At 29.3% G+C, this 19,344-nt stretch overlaps 1 protein-coding gene across 1 annotated transcript; it reads right to left on the bottom strand.

Moving 5' to 3' along the window:
• Positions 1 to 6,969: 6,969 nt before the first annotated feature.
• On the bottom strand, positions 6,970 to 8,546 carry LOC117926281 (15-cis-phytoene desaturase, chloroplastic/chromoplastic). Its single transcript, XM_034845366.1, has one exon. The coding sequence runs from the start codon at positions 8,504 to 8,506 to the stop codon at positions 7,115 to 7,117; it is 1,392 nt and encodes a 463-aa protein (XP_034701257.1). The 5' UTR covers positions 8,507 to 8,546; the 3' UTR covers positions 6,970 to 7,114.
• Positions 8,547 to 19,344: the final 10,798 nt, after the last annotated feature.

Here is a 19,344-nt window from a genome sequence, read left to right as displayed (position 1 = left end):
TAGTTGGAAGGTTGGCAGCGTTGTCACACTTCATTTCACATTCAATTGATCGTTGCAAACCTATTTTCATCTTGCTAAGAAAAACGAAGAACGCAAGATAGGATTGAGAGTGCACAAAAGCATTTGAACAACTCAAAAAGCACTTGATGCATCCACTTATACTATCAGTACCATAGCCTGGGGAAACATTATATACCTATCTAAACATCTTAAAATAAGTAGTAAGCGTTGTCCTATTTCGAAGCGAGAACCATAATGATAAACCCATTTATTACATTAGTAAGGCATTGTTAGAGGCAAAACAAAGGTATACTCCACTAGAACATCTCACCTTAGCACTTCTGGTTGCGGCTAAGAAGCTTTGATTGTATTTCCAGGTCCATGCAATAAATGTCTTAACCTCGTATCCCATTAGAGATATGCTAGCCAAACTTGATCTCTTTGGTTGAATGCTCCAGTCGTCCATCGAGTTGAGCGAGTATGAAATAAGCAACAAGCCATGAATAGCACTCAAAGAAAATGTCCTGACAAACTTTGTGGCTGAATTTACTGAAGATGTCGAGGTTCCTGAACCAGTTAAGGTGAATGGAAAGTCTACCCGACCTCAAATTGAAATGTGGCACCTCTACGTGGATGGGGCCTCTAGCCAAAAGGGTGCAGGTTTAGGTATACATCTAAAAGCCCCATTTGGGAATATTGACAAGAGCATGGCATTAGGATTCGAGGACTCCAACAATGAGGTGGAATATGAGGCACTACTTCATGGATTAGAAACTGCACAACTACTTGGAACTCGTAAAACCCAGGCTTACTTTGATTCCAAGTTGGTGGTGTGTCAAGTCCTAACTGAATATGAGGCCAAAGATGACAAAATGAGAGATATTGATGTTTAGTGTTGTTTTTACCCAAAACATATGGCAAAGTTGCGAGGGTGGATACTTAGGTATCTGATGACAATTAAATATGCAACTCATGGATAAGCCCTAACACCAAAAAAAGGTTTGGTCTAACGGTTTGACCAAAACCTGACTGATCCATACCATGCATTAAATTGTGACCGGTCCTGCCATTTAGCCAAAACCTAATAGTCCAAACCCTCGATTTCTTGGAGTAGTCACTTTATCAAAGGTTCAAGGTCACGATGCAAACCCTTCCCTTGGCTAAGAAAAGTGGGTCCACTAGCCTACATCATTCAACGCTTACCCACTTTGCTAACTCCCAATCTCAAACAATCTTGCAATCAAAAACAGTAAATGATCTACAAAATATCACACACATATCACTAACCATATATAATTGCACAAAATATCAATTTTCATTCACAACTAGCTTGGTTCAAGCAAGCCCTAAAAGTTTCACATCAAGAACACGTTATTCCGCAAAGACACAAAAAGAGGTCAATTTCCTTAATTAAAGAGGATGTTAGGGTAGAAGGTTCAACAATCACACCATCTCTAGGTGAAGTCGCAAACGACTTGACTCCCTTTGAGGACACATTAGTGTCCATAGCCAATACCTTACCTTTGTCCTTAGGTTGTGAAAAGCTTGCAATAGAGAAAGCCAATGGATTTTTAGCATTAATCCAAACCTCCTCCGATGCCATAGGAACTCCAGCTACAATTGCGTCTTGTCTCCTAGGTGACTGGCCCTTTGTGAAGCCCAACTCCTAGTACCAAAGTATCCAAATTCAGTACAACATCCTAAGACACAATGAACAACAAGAAAACAGTAAAAGCGAACCTCCAAGTCAGATTTAGTCAAGCCTCCACCCGCACCAAGCAGTAAGTCATCTATCATGAACTGCCTTGGCTCACCCTCGAACTTGCTACTAGAACCAAATTTAGGTGGGTCATAAGATTCTATTCCCAACTTCAGATAAGCTTCACTTCAACCTAGCATATAACCCTTATTTTGATTTTGCTCGTTGCGGGCTAGTAGATCTTTCGCCAATTTCTTGAATACCTTGTCACAAATCTTCTCATTCTCTTTGGACATACTCTTTTGAAAATGCAACAAGTCAACCTCACCCAACATTTTGGCATGTCTCGTTTCCTCTAAAAGATCATTTAACACCTCTTTCTCCCCAAGTAGGGCAAAAATGCGAGATTCCAGTTTGACATTGTACTCTTTCAATCGAAAGACCTCTTGTTGAAGCGTGGCCGAATTGTCATGTTCAGGTTCCAACTTCGAGGTCAGTTGAGTGAGTTCATTAGTGGCATCAATAAGACAAGAAAATAGACTCTTCACTTGGCTCTATAGTTCGACCTGGTCAAACTAGGACGACATGAGGCGATAATTTACATCCAAGTTATATTGAAGGGTCTGGGAAATTCAACAACGCAGTCAAGAAAATGTATAAAATGTTCCATTACCTGGCTTACAGGAAAATAACAAAGTATCTTCTCACCTGATAACTCAACCCGATGGATCTATCCATCATAGTTAGGTTGGTAAGGTCAAACAAGTAATTGGAATCTCACACAATCAATGTTTAGTCAAGCCTCCACCCGCACCAAGCAATAAGTCATCTATCATGAACTACCCTAACTCACCCTCAAACTTGCTACTAGAACCAAATTTAGGTGGGTCCTAAGATTCTATTCCCAACTTCAAATGAGCTTCACTTCAACCCAACATATAACCCTTATTTTGATTTTGCTCATCGCGGGCTAGTAGATCATTCGCCAATTGCTTGAATACCTTGTCACAAATCTTCTCATTCTCTTTGGACATTCTTTTTTGAAAACGCAACAAGTCAACCTCGCCCAACATTTTGGCATGTCTTGTTTCCTCTAAAAGATCATTTAACACCTCTTTCTCCCCAAGTATTGCAAAAATGAGAGATTCTAGTTCGACATTGCACTCTTTCAGTCGAAAGACCTCTTGTTGAAGTGTGGCCGAATTGTCATGTTCAGGTTCCAACTTTAAGGTTAGCTGAGTGAGTTCATTAGTGGCATCAATAAGACAAGAAAATAGACTTTTCACTTAGCTCTATAGTTCGACCTGGTCAAACTGGGATTACATGAGGCGATAATTTACATCTAAGCTATATTAAAGGGCCTGGGAAATTCAACAACGTAGTCAAGCAAATGTATAAAATGTTCCATTACCTGGCTTGCAGGAAAATGAGAAAGTATCTTCTCACCTAATAACTCAAACCGATGGATCTATCCATCATAGTTAGGTCGATAAGGTCAGACAAGTAATTGGAATCTCGCACAGTCAATGTTTTCTTCGTTGTCTCAACCACAAGACTGAGGTCATCCCTAATAGTCATAGTCATGACCTTCTTAACCTTTTGTAAATTCGAACTAACAAGTAATTGATGTGAGGCCAAATCCTTTTTATAGGGGAATCGTTTTCCTTAGGCAGAAGAATTAGCTTGGGCCCCATGTACCCCAAAAGCTTCAAATTTACTCAAGCCCTTCTAAGCCTCCATATTGTTGATCAAATCAATGGGGTCAGAAGGAGAGGTCAACTTGCCCTTGAATGCATAAGTGGATGATCGAGTCACCCTACCAACAGGACGCGACTTACCAGAAGAACCAGGAACAACAAGGGAACCAATTGAACCCCCAATACTGAAACCCATATTTTGGGATTTTTCTCTCTAAAGAAAATGACTTTAGATAAGTAACCTTATGTTTCCTCTTCAAATGCTCAACCATCGAAGGAGATGGTGGCAGCAAGAATTTCTTTTTTAGGGGCACCGATTTTTCCAATTGAACAAGATTCAAACCAGATGAAGGAGATATGAGGCCGAATGAAATGTAAGTTGACCATAATCGGGAAAGCTTCAAGAAAACCTTCTAATCCCCAAGAGTACCATCAATATTGAACCAATTAACAATCACTTCGCTCCTCGAGTCATCAATTTCATGAATATCAATGCCCTCTAAAAAAAAGAGTAATACCGATGAAAACTATAAAATAAAAAATAAAATAAAAAAGGAAAAGATTTCAGAAAGGTAACTCCAGACAAATAAAGAAGAACTCGCCAGTAGAACCATGGACTCTCGAAACCTTGGGCAGACCTTTAGATTCTGTAATGCCAAATTCCCACATGCCTGATACTGCCACCAAGCTACGATTGAGATATTTATTCATCAATAAGGCTCTCATTATAAAATTTCTCATGCCCGACTGAGGAGACAAATACTACTCGTGTAGAATGTGAGACCTCTTGGGAGTGTTGATATACAAAATGTCATTAACAGAGATACCCAAACCCCTCACGTGGTCCAAAACCACTAGGGACATGATCAGCCTCACTGTATTAATGCATAATTGGTTGAGAGCGAGATAAAGAAATATCATGACATCCCTGAACAGAGACAAAAGTGGCAATTTAAGACCAACTTCAAAATAACTCTTCGGTAAGATCATTTCGCCCTCAACTAAACTGCCTTTCTCAAGATTGACCTCGACATCTTCAATGAATCAAAGCCCCACCAAAAGTGGGATATTGTACTCCTCTCAGAATCCCTCCAACGAATTCGAAAACTTTATCCTCGTACTTTTCTTTGACATGATAAGAAGAAAATAATATAAGCAAGCAACATGATGTAATAAATATGGAGAAAATTAAAAGCCTTATCTTGTCTTTAATGCAGAAGCAACACAACACAAAAACGAAAAATGTCGCTGCAATTAAGAGGGAACCCCTTATTGGAAGATAATTGCAACCATTGACACGTGGCACCATCACAATCGTAAGTCGTGCGAGACTCTGCATAACTGCTTGAGGAAGGAAAAACCAATGATGACATCATCTCCTAAAATTATCATTATCACGCTGCTTAAAACCACTATAAAGTCCTAATATTTTTTAGCAACAAAAGAGATTAGGTCTTAGGGGGGGCACTGGAGATACCAAAATCATTTCTTCCAAAAATAGCCCACCTCAATCACGCCACCCAAACGACATCACTCCATCGGTAAAAAAACTTGAGAGGCATAAATTGACACTCATCATGCACAAGATCAGAAAGCTGATGATCTTTGTAAAAAGTCAAAGTTATTTGAAAAAGTTGGAAATCAATTGAAATTTCCACCATGTGGTTGGGGAAACAAGCGGTATAACAATTGCTCTATGTAAGGAAAAAAATGCAAGAAATATTGATCAGTTTTAGGTTGAAAAATTTAAAAAGAATGGGACTAAGGTGAAAATTGGTGGTCTATACATTTACCTTTGGACATCTCAATTATATCCAACCTTTCTAGATCAAATATAGTTGAGATGTCTGGCCTTCCAAGATTAGACACTCACAAGTTTTAGAGTTTTTTTTTCTCCATTTACATTACAACTTTTTATGATTTCTCACTTCTAAATCAAATTTAGATTCGTTCTAATTGTTTTTCAATCATTTTTACAATAATTTTTTTTATATATAAAAAAATAGATATGAATAAGTTGTGAAAGATTTCATGTTTTATTAATTGGTTTAATGCTACAAAAAAAATTAAAAATAATAATACATAATATGAAATTAAAATGAATAAATTAAACTAAACATAGACCATGAAATCTCCATTATTATATTTGATTCTGATGGGAAAGTATTAAGAAAAGGAAAAGAAATTCCTAAAGAAAATTATTATCTTAAGTTTGATTGTACACTTATCTATACTATATATGAAAATATGAGTGTTTATAAAACTTTTTTGTCCAAAATAGTTCGATTAAAAAAGATTTACATCCTTTTTGTATGACCAAACATTTACAACATATGATGTTCTGATAAAAAATTTCATCAGTTTATTGTCATATTTAAAAAATTTTATAATTTTTTTTAAATTTTAATAATATATAAATTATATATTTATGATGTTACCAGTTCAACCACTGATCTAACTAATGAACCATGAATCAGTAACTTTTTTGGTTCATAGAACAATTTGGTTCTAAAAATATTGGGTTTCACGAACGAATGTGAAAAAATGTGACTATTAGCAATGATAAAAATATTGATAATTACGGATATATTGGTACTTCGATTTTATAAATATATCGACGAATATTTTGGAAAAAATTTCGATAAGTCTAAAATTCATCAAAACTCATGGAAATGTAAAAAAAAAAAAAAAAAAAAACATGTAATTAGAAGTATAATAAACATTTTAAAGTTGTTTTGTTGAATAATTTAATATATGTATAATATGATTTATCATATTTGATAATAATATTATATGTGTCAATAAAAAAAAATATAAATTCTATAAGTGTAAATTCATTATTAAATTACATAAAATATTATCTAATAATAATATAATAATATTTTATTATAATATATCTAATTTTAAAATATATTTAATATTAAAATTATAATATATTTAATTTAATAGTATTAAATGTGATAAAATAAATTATGATATATGTATAATTTTTTGATATTTAATTAATATATTAAAAATATTAAAAATACTATGAAAAAAATTATCATGATAATTTTTGGTAATTAATTAAATAAAAAAATTTATTTCATTATAAAATAATTATCTTTTAATATTTTGTTTATAAGATAACTTTTAATATAAATATATTAAGATATTTTCAAAGTCAATATATATTACACCACTTAAAATAAGGTGAGTTAGACTCTTCAACTGTGTAGAAAAGAAGGTTGATTGTGTTTGACCGAAGCTAACAAAAATTTTTTTCAACAACGGGAGATATTTTCCCCACTTCATTGATTAATCGGCAGATATCGAAATTTTGGTGATTTCGATCCTCTGTTTCGTTTCCATAACTATCGAAACGCGATATTTTGACAAAATTTCACCGAAATTTATGGAAATTTTCATCCATGACTATTGTTTTAACTTGTAGAATATTAACCTTTACTAAAACCAAGTTGTGAAAAGTTTATTGAAGTAATGTGTTTTTTCTAAAGTGGTATTTAGAAAATATATATTTCAAATTCTTTCATGGAAATCCCCAAAAACCAGAAGTTAAAATTGCAAAAAGCATACCAATAAATCTTAAATAAAATTCATTTATCAATGGGTCATCAACATGCCATAACAAAATCAGAAGACAACCAAAAAAGAGTTGGAAAAAATTTACAAAATAAAATACAGAAAATAGAAAATTTACAATTAATAATAAAATAAATCAGTTTGGTGACTTCACCCTATCCCTCAGTAATGCCTCCACAGCTCTTCCTCCTGACACTAAAGCTCCATCAAACGTAGCTGAAGTCACGTGATCTCCACACACGTATATACCCGACCCTATCCTCGGATCTTTTACCAAGTTCGTGGGCGGGCTTTGATTCGGTTGTGCGAACCCGACCCTGTAATTCCTCAAGTGCTCCCACGACCCTACGATTGATTCTCCGAACCAATCCGAGAGCTCCCCAACAACCTGGGCCGTTAGATCAGCATCCGAAACGGCGTCGTATAGCCCGATTAGAGAAACCGATACCAGAGCCTTCCCGGGTGGGCCATACGATGGCGCCACATTTGTGGCGAAGAACATATTGTTCACTATCCCCTTCCCCGAACCGTTCAGAAAGAGAATCGGTTCGCGAACCGGGATTTGTCTGCGGTCTGCGGAGAAGTACAGGCAAACCGTGCTCCGAGCCGGTTTTTTCTCTGCTGGTTTAAGCCCCAGGAGCTTGGCAACCTCTGGTTCTTCAACTGCAACCACGACGCCAAGCTCACTTTTGATGGTATCTCCATTCTGCAACCTCACTGTCCCCGAACCGGACCGGTCCACGGAGACGACCTTCGAGTTCAGCAGAACCGAACCGGTCGGCAGCTTCGAAGCCAACTGTTCGGGAATGGCAGATATGCCCTTCGCCGGAAGAGTATTGTCGCCGAGAGCGAGACATTTGAAGATAAAATCGAAGAGCCGCGAAGTGGTCTCGAGCTCTCTGTCGAAGAAGACGCCACCGAAGAAAGGCCGGAAGAATCTGCCGATGATTGATTCAGAAAAGCCGAATTTCCTCAAAAAATCAATGGTAGGGACCTCGTCGGCCGCCAAAATCTCCTCGTCCGATCGGCTCAAAACCCTCAGTCTCGCCAATCCGATTAATAATTTGTCCAGAACCGTCCCGATCGGATTCGTTAATGTTTGAATCGAGTCCCAAAAATGCAGGACCGGGTCCGCGACGGTGTGAAAGCCTCCGCCGTAGTAAACTCTAGCTCCGGCGTAGAACTTCCGAAGGTCGAGGGCTTGATAATCCAGAAGCCTCTTGGCTTCAGGATAGGCAGTGATGAAAATCTGGAAGCCGCGGTCGAGAAGGAATCCAGCGACGGGATCGGTCCTGACGCGGCCGCCGACGGCATCGGAGGCTTCGAGAACGAGGAAAGGGATATTCTCAGAATGGAGGCGGGTGGCGGCGGCGAGGCCGGCTAGACCAGCGCCGATGACGACAACGCCGGTTTGGCGTTCAGATGGGGAGAAGCTTCCGGGAGAGTCAATAGATAATTGTACGGAACGTGGTTGAAATGAGAAGCGGCGAGGAGTAGGGAGGGAGGGAAGAGAGAGAGTGAGAGTCATTGAAGAGTGAAGAGGATATGAGATGGATTTATGGAGCTGCTTTTCCTGCCAATTATCCCGATGGAGCTTTGGCTTCATGCAATTTATCTCCATACAAAAATATCCAAAATAAAATCTTATAAATTTTAATATCCCAGTGTTAAAAAAAAACACATACTTTAAAAAATTATTTGTACCGTGAAAACAGTGCTTTTAGAAAGCACTTTTAAATTTAAAAAAGAAATTAAAAAAATTACTCTAAATTGACCTAAATTAGTAAGGTTGAATCAATTACATCGTACCCATACCATACCCATGTGTTAAGTAATATGGGCATTATTAAGCCATTTGAATAAGTCAAGCTCCTTAGAAATCACTTGAATAAGAGATTTTGTTTAACAACGATTTTAAAAAGAATTTTAATCTAAATAATTATTTTAAAAAAAGAAAAAAAAAACTTAGGGCTCTATTTAGCAACTATTTTTCAAAATATTTTTTTTTTGTTTGTTAGACCAAAAAAATACAGAAAATATATTTGATAATTAAAAATTATTTTTTATTTTTTTGTTCTTAAAAATAGTTTTATAAAATAATAATAATAATAATAATTTTTCGTGTTAGGTGATATCTAGAAGTGTAAAATAATAATAATAATAATAATAATAATAATAATAATAATAATAATAATAATAATAATAATAATAATAATAGGTTTTGTAGTTTTTGTGTGTATAATGATGATTAAGAAATATAGAGTTTATGTGTTTTGGAAGTGTAGAGAAAGTGACAATTACAGAAAATAATAATACTAATAATGAATATGCAAGGCTTATAAGCTTGTTAGCATAGAAAAAAAAAAAAGAAATAGGAAATTAATGCAGTAATAATAGGTTTTAGGTTTTTGTGTGTGTTGAAGACAAGTGAGTACCGGGTTGGTTGGATATTAAATTTGATAACAAATAAATAATAATGTTTAGTTTTAAGTTAATAAATAAGATACTAATAATAATAGTAATTTTTTTATATTAAGTGAAGAGTAGATTTTTTAAAATTATTTTTTTTTCTCCAAGTTTTTTGAGAACTTTCTTTAAGTTAAGGGAAATTAATACAGATTTGGTCAAAGTAATTTTTTTTTTTAATATGTTATTTGAAATGTGTAAATATAATTTTTGCTTTTACTACGTGGATCAAATATATTTTTGCATAAAAAAATATATTATAATATTTCTTTTGTTTATTATTAACATATAGAGATATTATGTTTTCGTAAATTTAAATAAATAAAACAAAGAATTTAACTTTGGTTTGCTTAGCCCTTATCAACGAGATATAATAGTTGACTTTTTGGTCCTTGTCAACGGGATATAATAGTTGACCTTTATATTTTTGTAGTGGAGAATGTAATTGATTTAGATCATAACCTCTAGGAGTTTGGTTAGAGGTTACTAGTACTTGTAGTGTTTGGTTTTGTCCACCTTAGAAGGAACAATTGAGGCTAGCTACTCATTTGTAAAGTTATACTTAATTGGGTACTACTTGTCATTTGATAACCAAAGTGAAAACAATTTAAACGAATTTTATTTGAATGGATATGAAATGACTTTTATATATATGAAAATATTTGGTTAAACAATTTAAATGTAATAGCATGTTTAACTCAAAAGTTTTATAAAAAGAATATATGTTATATCTTTTGTTTGTAAGTATAATTGAAAATATTTTATCCATGAAAATGTGTTAATGATCCTTATTGGACTTTGAGCTCATCCCCCTTAATTGATAATTTTTCAGGTATCCTCTGTTCGGGCGAGGAATGACGGTTAAGAAGACAAATTGGCTTGTTATTTGTTAAAATTTTCTTTATTTTGAACATTGTTTAGATGTTAAAATTTATTTCATGTTTGAATTATTTGAGTTCAGAATTATTTGGACAATAACATTTGGGTTGATATGTTAATTTGTAAAATTGATATTTAGAGATTTTAGAATTTATTAATTTTACTACTCTGAACAGCAATTTGGTAATTGGTAATTTCCAGTTACAAGATAAATCCTTCGAGCTTAAGGTGTGAAATGACAGTCATGCCCTTGGAGTGGGTTTTGGGGCGTGACAAGAGGTGTTTTCTCTAAAAGTGTTTTTACGATAATCATCTATCAAGTATTTCTAAAAATAAAAAAAAAATAAAAAACACTATAAATAATTTTGTAATACTATAAGTGATTTTTCAAAATTTTAAAAATAATGGCTAAATTTTGTCAAACGGCAAATTTTTTTTTCCTCAAAAAAATATCTTTTAGGCTAAAAGTGCTTTTTAGAATATTATGAAATGAACTCTTAGTAATTTTAAATGTAAGATCGAGGTAAAATTTATTTTTTGGAAGAAAATTTATACCTTCGAGGAAAAAGATGATAAAGAGAATGAAAATAACTAAGTTTTTATTGGAATACTACTAAATACAACGTGTACTGCGTCCTTATACCATTGAAAAGAATGATAAAGAATATATATCTTATTTTTCACTAAAAATAAAACATCTTAAATTCCAAGTATTGTAAAAAAAAAATCACATAATTGAAATAATGATTATATATATATATATATATATATATATATATATATATATATATATATATATATATATATATATATATATATATATATATATATATATATATATATATATATATATTTAAAAACAAACAATTATTTAAAAATCGAAATAATGATTATTTTTATAGAAAAATATTTGCAAATTAAATATAAAATATCTAATTATTATTCTCTCATAATTTAACTATCAAAAATATAATTTAATATTTTTTAAAATAGATAAAATTATAATATAACTATTACAAATCTAAAAGCGATGTTACATAATTAGAGAGTATGTTATAATATGTAAAGTAAATATCACATAATTGGCATTTTAAGTATTAAATATAATTTATTAATTGTCTTAAAACCCTAAAAAAATTTAAAAATATTATATCAAAATAAAGCAAGTTTAGAATGATGGGAAATAGTTGTGTTAGGCTTAAGTGTCATTTCAATTTTGATAACTAAGGCACATGATTTATGAATTTTGACCATGGACAGTCAAGGCAACTTTTTCTAGTTTTCGATAAGTTTTTTGATCAATTTTTTTTTTTTATAAAGTTGTTCAATTATTTGTTCGTATGTATAGTTCTTACACATTATATCAACAAAGTTTTCTTGATCTACCTGTTCTTCTGGTAACGTTGGGTTACTAAATTCTTCTAACATTATATATATTAACTAATTTTGAATTTTTGTATAGGTTTTCTATTGTTTCAATGTTTAATGAAATGTCTTCTTATATAACATTTACAGATTCTATCTCACTATCTGACTCTACCTCTACATTTACGATTTTATAGTTTCCAAAAGTTATACTTGCACTTCCATCTTGATTTTCATATAACTACTAGATGTTGGATATTTTATTACTGGTTTATTTATTTGGAGTAATTCTCATTCTCATCCTAACAAATAGTTTATCTTTACAAATTTCACTTCTATCATATTTACGGTCTTACTTCCAAAGGTTTTTACTATATCATCAAATTCCATCATACATTTCAAACTTAGAGCATTAGTGTTTTTTCTTATAAATCCTATAGTTATGCTAAAGTTCTTACTTCCTAATTCTATATCATAACCTTTAGTATTAAAAGTTATTTTTATTTTTTCTATGAATTCCTTAAGATCTATACAAAATTGAGGTATACAACCAATGACTACGTAATTTTGGTCATATTAACTTCTGCGTTGGCTAAAAGAGCTCGTCTTATTGTATTATTTTTAATATCTAAAAGGTTAATATTTATAAGTGCTCCAATTTTGTTACAATGGAGTCCTATTATTCCTATTAGAATTATTCTTAAATGCATATATTTATCAGTTTTATTTTTTAATAGTTTATGTTTTGTTTCTAAAGAGACTAAGTCTAAATATACAATATTTCCTATTGAACTTATAGTATTTTGGTTTAAAAATCTAGTTATTTTAGAATTTTGAACTAATTTTTTTTTTTGTAAGGTATTACTTTCTTTACTGTCATTTTTAATTTTTCTTCAACAAATTCTTTTATATTATTTTTAGGGTTTATAGTTTCTACTATTTCCATGGTTTTATTAGTAAACTTTTCGATTCAAAAGGATTTATTTTTCATTCTATTCTAATTACTGGTTTTTCTCCTAAACTAAAATTTTCAAATTGTTTTAAAAGGTTATTTAATTTTTGTTCTTCCAATGATCATGTCTTTCTTTGTTTTAAAAGTTTATCTACTTTTTGGTTAACATTTTCTAGTGTTTCTTTTAAATTTTGTTGTTCGAACTTTATTTTTTCGATTTCTTTTCAAACAATTTTTTCTTCTTTTACCAATTGTTCTCTAATATAATCTAGGTTATTTCTTAAAGAACAATAAATAAAATTTAATCTTATCTTATCTAAAAAAAAAACAAATATGATTTAACCTATTAATATAATCATTTAATAAATATAAATGTTTTAAAATAAAATATAATAAAATACAATCATAAAATAGAAGATGAACATTAATTTTTTTAAAAAAAATAATAATTAAATTTAAATATATAAAATTACGACAATTCACATGCTTTGCACGTGGAACAAGCCTAATGTATCTATATCTATACTATATATAAAAGCCGAAATACAGTTACTTTTGTTGTGACTGTTTTTTACCCTTATTTCCTTTAAATATTTACATGCATGCCATCTTTTCCCGATGTGCCATCTTTAATATCACTTGTAGATTAAATACTTTTTAAAATTTTAAAATAGGGAGAATTACCCAAAAGGGTGGGCTAGAAAAAATAATGACTATGAAGACTCACTCTTTTAGAGGACAATTTTACTCTTGAATATGTTTTCTATATTATTTATAAATAAATTGAGATTGTCAATTATGTGGGACCCATACATAATGATAAGTACAGGTTGATAAATGATGTGGGGCTCATACATAATGATAAGTACAAGTTGATAGGCAATCAACGGTACTTTGAACAATTCACTGTTTAAAAATTTGCTTTTTTTTTTTTCCAAAAAAATTGAGATTTTTTAAAGAACCTTGTAAAAAAAATAATTTTTAATATCTCATAAATAAAAACCATATCCTAAAGTTATTATATCGTTTTATATATATAACATACAATTAAAAACTTTGTTATCATAATATAAGGAATAATTATTTTTTACAAGCACTCATCAATTAAATAATATATAAATATTCAATTGACTAACATACACCTATTAAATGAAATAACTTACAATTATTCATTGGGTAATATAGCACGTGAAAAAATTAAATAAAAATAAATTAAATTATGTTGTAATATATTGTAATGATAGTGTATTTATATTGTAAGTATAATGCATTTATGTCGTACCTATATTTCATTACAAAAGTAATAATTCTAAAAATGTTTATTCATACCCTATTGGTATTAACATATCGTATTAATATATTAACAACATTTATTTATTGTTTTGAAATTATTTAATAATTTTTGTATATATATATATATATATATATAAACTACGTGAATTCAAATTAGTATTTCATTTGATTTCAGAAATTATTTATGATATAGGTATGTTGTGAAATATGGTATGATCATACAAAATTACCATTTTTATAAAAAATTTCATAAATTTCTTAATTAGGTTTTATTGTAATGTAAGTGTATTTATATTATAATTATAATATATTTTTGTTGTGTCTGTATTTTATAATAAAAGTAATAATATTGAGGATCACCTTTTGTACCTTATTAATATTCAACATATCAAATATATTAACATCATCCACTCGATGCATTGAGAAAAAAAAATTATATGAAAATTAAAATAAAAAAAACACTATGCAAAGGAAAAAAAATCATATAAATTTTTTTAAATTATTTTATTATAAAAATAAAAAATGATTAAACATTCTCTATTATTTTCTTATTCTTTTTAAAGAATCTGAATGAAAAATTAAACATTTTATCTTCCTTAAATTTAATACAAAAACATAATTTATCAATTTAAAATTATAATATATATATATATATATATATATATATATATATGAAAAAATCATCATTTTTATTATATAATTATAAAACTTATTTTTTTCTTCATAAAACTAAAAATTAGAATAAAAATAAAAAAGGTAAAAAAACAATAAATGATATTTTGAAAATATTTTTTAAAATTATTTTTGTTTTAAATAGTAAATTTAAATAACAAATTATATATAATAAAGGGTTAAACCCAAAATTTTGATTTAAAATTTAAATATCAATAATTACAATAAATGTGGGACCCATGTACCATAAATGTATTGACAAATCAAGTGAAGTGCTTTAAATGTTTTGAATTTTAAAAGTTTTAGTTAAATGGCAGTTTTGGTATATTAAACCTATTAAAATCCTCCCCAAGAATTTTTAAAAGATACCACCCTTTCTAGTAATTGTTCTGCCCAGCCCACCCTTTTGGGTAATTCTCCCTTTAAAATAAACATCACATCACTTATAAACCTTTTTTTTATATTTTAAAATAAACATAAAACTACAAAATCATAATTATGAGTTGTCAGTGGATATAAAGATGTCCAACAACCAAATAGGCATCAAGCACATTGCAAACCTCATATAAGAAAACCCTTAATAATTTCTTTATTAATATCCATTCTGGTCACATTTTTCTCCTTTTATTTTTCCATAAACAATTTCTTTAATTATATGAAATAAAAACCATTCCTAGATAAACAATTTTATTTTCTAATTATAATAGTGTGGGCCCCGCATTTTTCACAATGCGTTCCCACTCGATGGCATAACTCGCTTTTTATTTATTTGGTGAAAATATGATTTTTAGAAAAAGACTTGGAGTTGCCACTTATTTTTGTTTTATTTTTAAAGAGAAAAAAAAAAGAAAGAAAACTCTAAGTGCGACTCTTTATTTGAAAAAGACGGTCTGTGAAAAACCAAACCTGGATTTGGGGGTCAAGTTACTTACTAGGAAGGTACGGTAAAAACCATAACACTCCTCTAAGCCCTTAAAAACGAGTCTCTACTAAATAAGGTGAAGCAAGTGTGACAATTGATAAGGAAATTAATGGATACCAAAATGATCACAGATTAAAAGCAACTCATGATAACGAATAAATAAACAAAATGAGAGTGAGAGTGTACCTTGACAGCAGGTAATAAAGCGCTAGACAAAATCGACAGCCTTTCCTCTGCTTCTTCTTCAGTTCCAAATTTCCTTGCTCCAACTCCTTCTCCTTACAACTCTCTCTCTTTCAAAACCTCCGAAAAATCTCCCATCTATGGACAACCCTCTTTTTCTCAGAAAATCTTCACATTTTTATTCTTTTTCCAATTCGGTTTATCTTACTCCATTTTCAACTTCCACCAGCTCTCTGCTTTTCTTTCACTTCCCGTCCTATCTTCCATCCATTCCATTGTTCCCCATTCAATAAATATCACCATCTCAACCACCACCATGGCAAGATGGTGATGTTTGTCACACGTCTCAACGGCTCGTTCCACCTGGAAATCGTCCCCTATCCCTCCAAATGAAATGCCTAGCTTACCCGATCCAAAGAGGGGTCTACAAATAGGTGTCACAACATAAATACATTAAGACCTTTTTTTTCAATATTAATAAATGACCCCACTTTCATACCAATATCAAACTATAAACAAAGAAAGATATAAAAGAACAACATACTTTTTTTTAGTTTTGTAAGTGTCACGAACATTATTTGAATAAGATTATTATTTTAGTTTTTTAAATCCAATAAATAATAAAATATATTTGTTTATTAAATAATAAAAATAAATTAAATTAATTATAATTTGTTAGTTATAATTAATTAATTTAATAAAATAATAATTAATTACTTTTATTTAAAATTAAAACTTTCAATTAAAAAACAATAAAAAATATAGAAAACAAATAAAAATTGTATTAATTTATTATAAAACTTATTTCAAATTTTAATATAGATGATACATCATTGAATTACAATTTGAAATATTATTATTTTTAAAATAATAAATAAAATTTAATTTTATCATAACACTTTCATGTGCAATAAGTCTATTATATATAAAAACCGGAATCCACTTTTATTGCAACTGTTTTTTACCCTTATTTTCTTCAAATATTTACCATAATGTCATTCTTTTCATGTAAAGCAATATAATACATTTTTAAGTGTTAGACACCAATATAATTAGTAATAAAACAAAGGGAAAATATTTTCCCTACCCTATTTTAATATAGAAAATAAATAAATATTTTATTAATTTATTATAAAACTTATTTCCAATTTTAATATAGATTACAATTGGAAATATTATTTTTTTTTTAAAACAATAGATAAAATTTAATCTTATCTTATCTAAAAAAACATGATTTAAGGAATTAATATAATCATTTAATCAATATAAATGTTTTAAAATAAAATAAATTCAAATACATGAACATTAATTTTTTTAAAATAATTTAATATATAAAAAAAAAAACCCTTATTAGCTAACATTTCACATGTTTTGCACGTATAGTAAGCCTAGTTTATCGTGATTGTTTTTTAACCTTATTTTAATATATATATATATATATATATATATATATATATATTTACTAAACTATCGTCCTTTCATTTAATGCAACACCAAAGTATTTGTTAATAATATTGTGATTTCACCCAATTCCAAGATCATTTTCTATAAAAAGTAAAAATAATTTCTTAAATTTGGTTGCAGTTGGTGAACTTGAGGTTTCCTCTTTTTAATATTTTATAATTCTACATTTAATACAAAGTCTTAGAGCTAACAAACCCTTTCATGAGAGTTGCTAGTTCCTTTTTAAAAAGGCTTCAAACTTATTGACACAATTGTAAATAAAAAATAAATAAAAAATGAAAGGTTAGATTATAGTTTGGATGATAATGTGGCATTGTTAAGATATTATTTCCTTCAATTAATTTGTCTCTCAAGAAACTTTTGAAAGATGGGACAACATTTTTCCATAAGTTCTTTACAAGGGTATTAAGTAAAATTTTGGAAAGAATTAAACTCTTTTTTTCTCTCCATAAATAATTTCTTTATTTATATAGAATTATAAATAAGAAGCATACCTAGATAATCAATTTTTAATTAAGTTTTTTACTAATAAAAAATTCAATTTTTTTTCCAAAATTAGAATTTTCTCATCATACTTAAAGAGTGAAAAATAAAGAAATTATACAGTATAAAATAATTACACTTATTTGAATGGAAATAATATTTTTTTTTTTAAATTCAATCACACCCTCATTTCCATTTATATTTTTAGTTAAAATAAAAAATATATATTCATCACAAATAAAGATTAATGATGGTCAAATTAATAATTACCAAATATATAAAATTAAGATATAAAATTTTCATACTAAACAGTTATTTTTATTTTAAAAGAATTTTTTTCTATGAAATCAAAATAAGAAAATATCAACAATTTGTTATATTGTTTAGAACAAAAAAATATATAATTCTCTTATTCAATTTTTCAAATGAAAGATATTGTTTTTTCAATAGATTTAGAGTCTATTTGGCAGTGATTCTAGTGGATGTGTTTTTATTGGAAGTGTTTTCTTCTGCAGTATTTATGTGAAAAACACTTTTATGAGAATCGGAAAAAAATATTTTAATAAAATGTTGTATAAGTATAAAAACACTTTTAATATTAATAAATTACCAAAAAAAGACATACAATTTTAATTACAAAAAGAAAATAGTATGATAAACAAAAAACTATTCATTACAAAAAAAATATATAAACATTTATATTGTTAAAAAAAACTAAAAATAATCTTTTTTACAATTTAAATAAATTTTTGAAAATTGTTTACAAAAAGAATTGGATTAATAAATTAATATCAATCATGATATAACAAATTATTTTATTATATATTAGTTTAAAATTAATAATTTTTTTATCACTATGATAAAATTTTAAAAAATATTTACAAAAAAACATTTAAATCAATAAAAAAGAACATTGAATAAAAGATCATTTTCAAAGTAAAACAATATATGATTACCTATTAATTTCTCAAAAAAAAAAAAAAAACTTTTCTAATTAAAAGTGAATAAGAAGACAAATGTTTTCATAGAAAAAAAGGGGGGGGGGGGGGGGGGAAATTATATTCTTACATATTAAAGTCATAATCAAACATCAATGACATATAAGAAGATTTGCAATTTGATTACATTCTTTTTTCATCTCTCTTGCATGATGTGAACCATCTTCCTCAATAAGTAAATCCACTCTACTCTCTTTTTTATTAAGTGGAAAAAACCCTTGATCATCATCATAAGGTTTAAATTTCATTTCCATTCTAGCATTAATCCTTATGGAGTTGTGAAGAGCCATTGAAGCAATAACAATCTTTACTTATTTTTCAAGAGGAAAACTATGCATTTCTCGTAGCATTCTCCATATATACTTCAAAATGGAAAATGTTCTCTCAATTGTGCACCTCAAGGATGAATGCCTATGATTAAATATTTTCATTTTATCTCTAGGTGAATTACTTCGTCAAAAATCTGGAAGATGGTAACACTCGCCTTTTTAAAGGCCTAAATATCCACTCATTTGAGGATAACCAACATCAACCAAATAATATTTACCTAAAAAAAAATATGGAAGAGGTTTTCCAATAAAAATTGGAAATTTTTTAACACAGACGAAATTTAAAGACACTGGCCTGACCTTACAACATAAACAAAGATGGGATATGGTCTCCTGTTGTAACTCTCGAAAACATGGGTT

This window comes from Vitis riparia, chromosome 12, assembly GCF_004353265.1.
Source record: "Vitis riparia cultivar Riparia Gloire de Montpellier isolate 1030 chromosome 12, EGFV_Vit.rip_1.0, whole genome shotgun sequence".
NCBI lineage: Eukaryota > Viridiplantae > Streptophyta > Magnoliopsida > Vitales > Vitaceae > Vitis > Vitis riparia.
The sequence above is the reverse complement of the archived record's forward strand: the minus strand, read 5'-3'. Positions and strand labels throughout refer to the sequence as shown.

What these genes read in the sequence shown, in the direction of transcription:
- LOC117926281 (XM_034845366.1), bottom strand. Translation starts at nt 8,506, where the DNA reads ATGACTCTCACTCTCTCTCTTCCCTCCCTCCCTACTCCTCGCCGCTTC.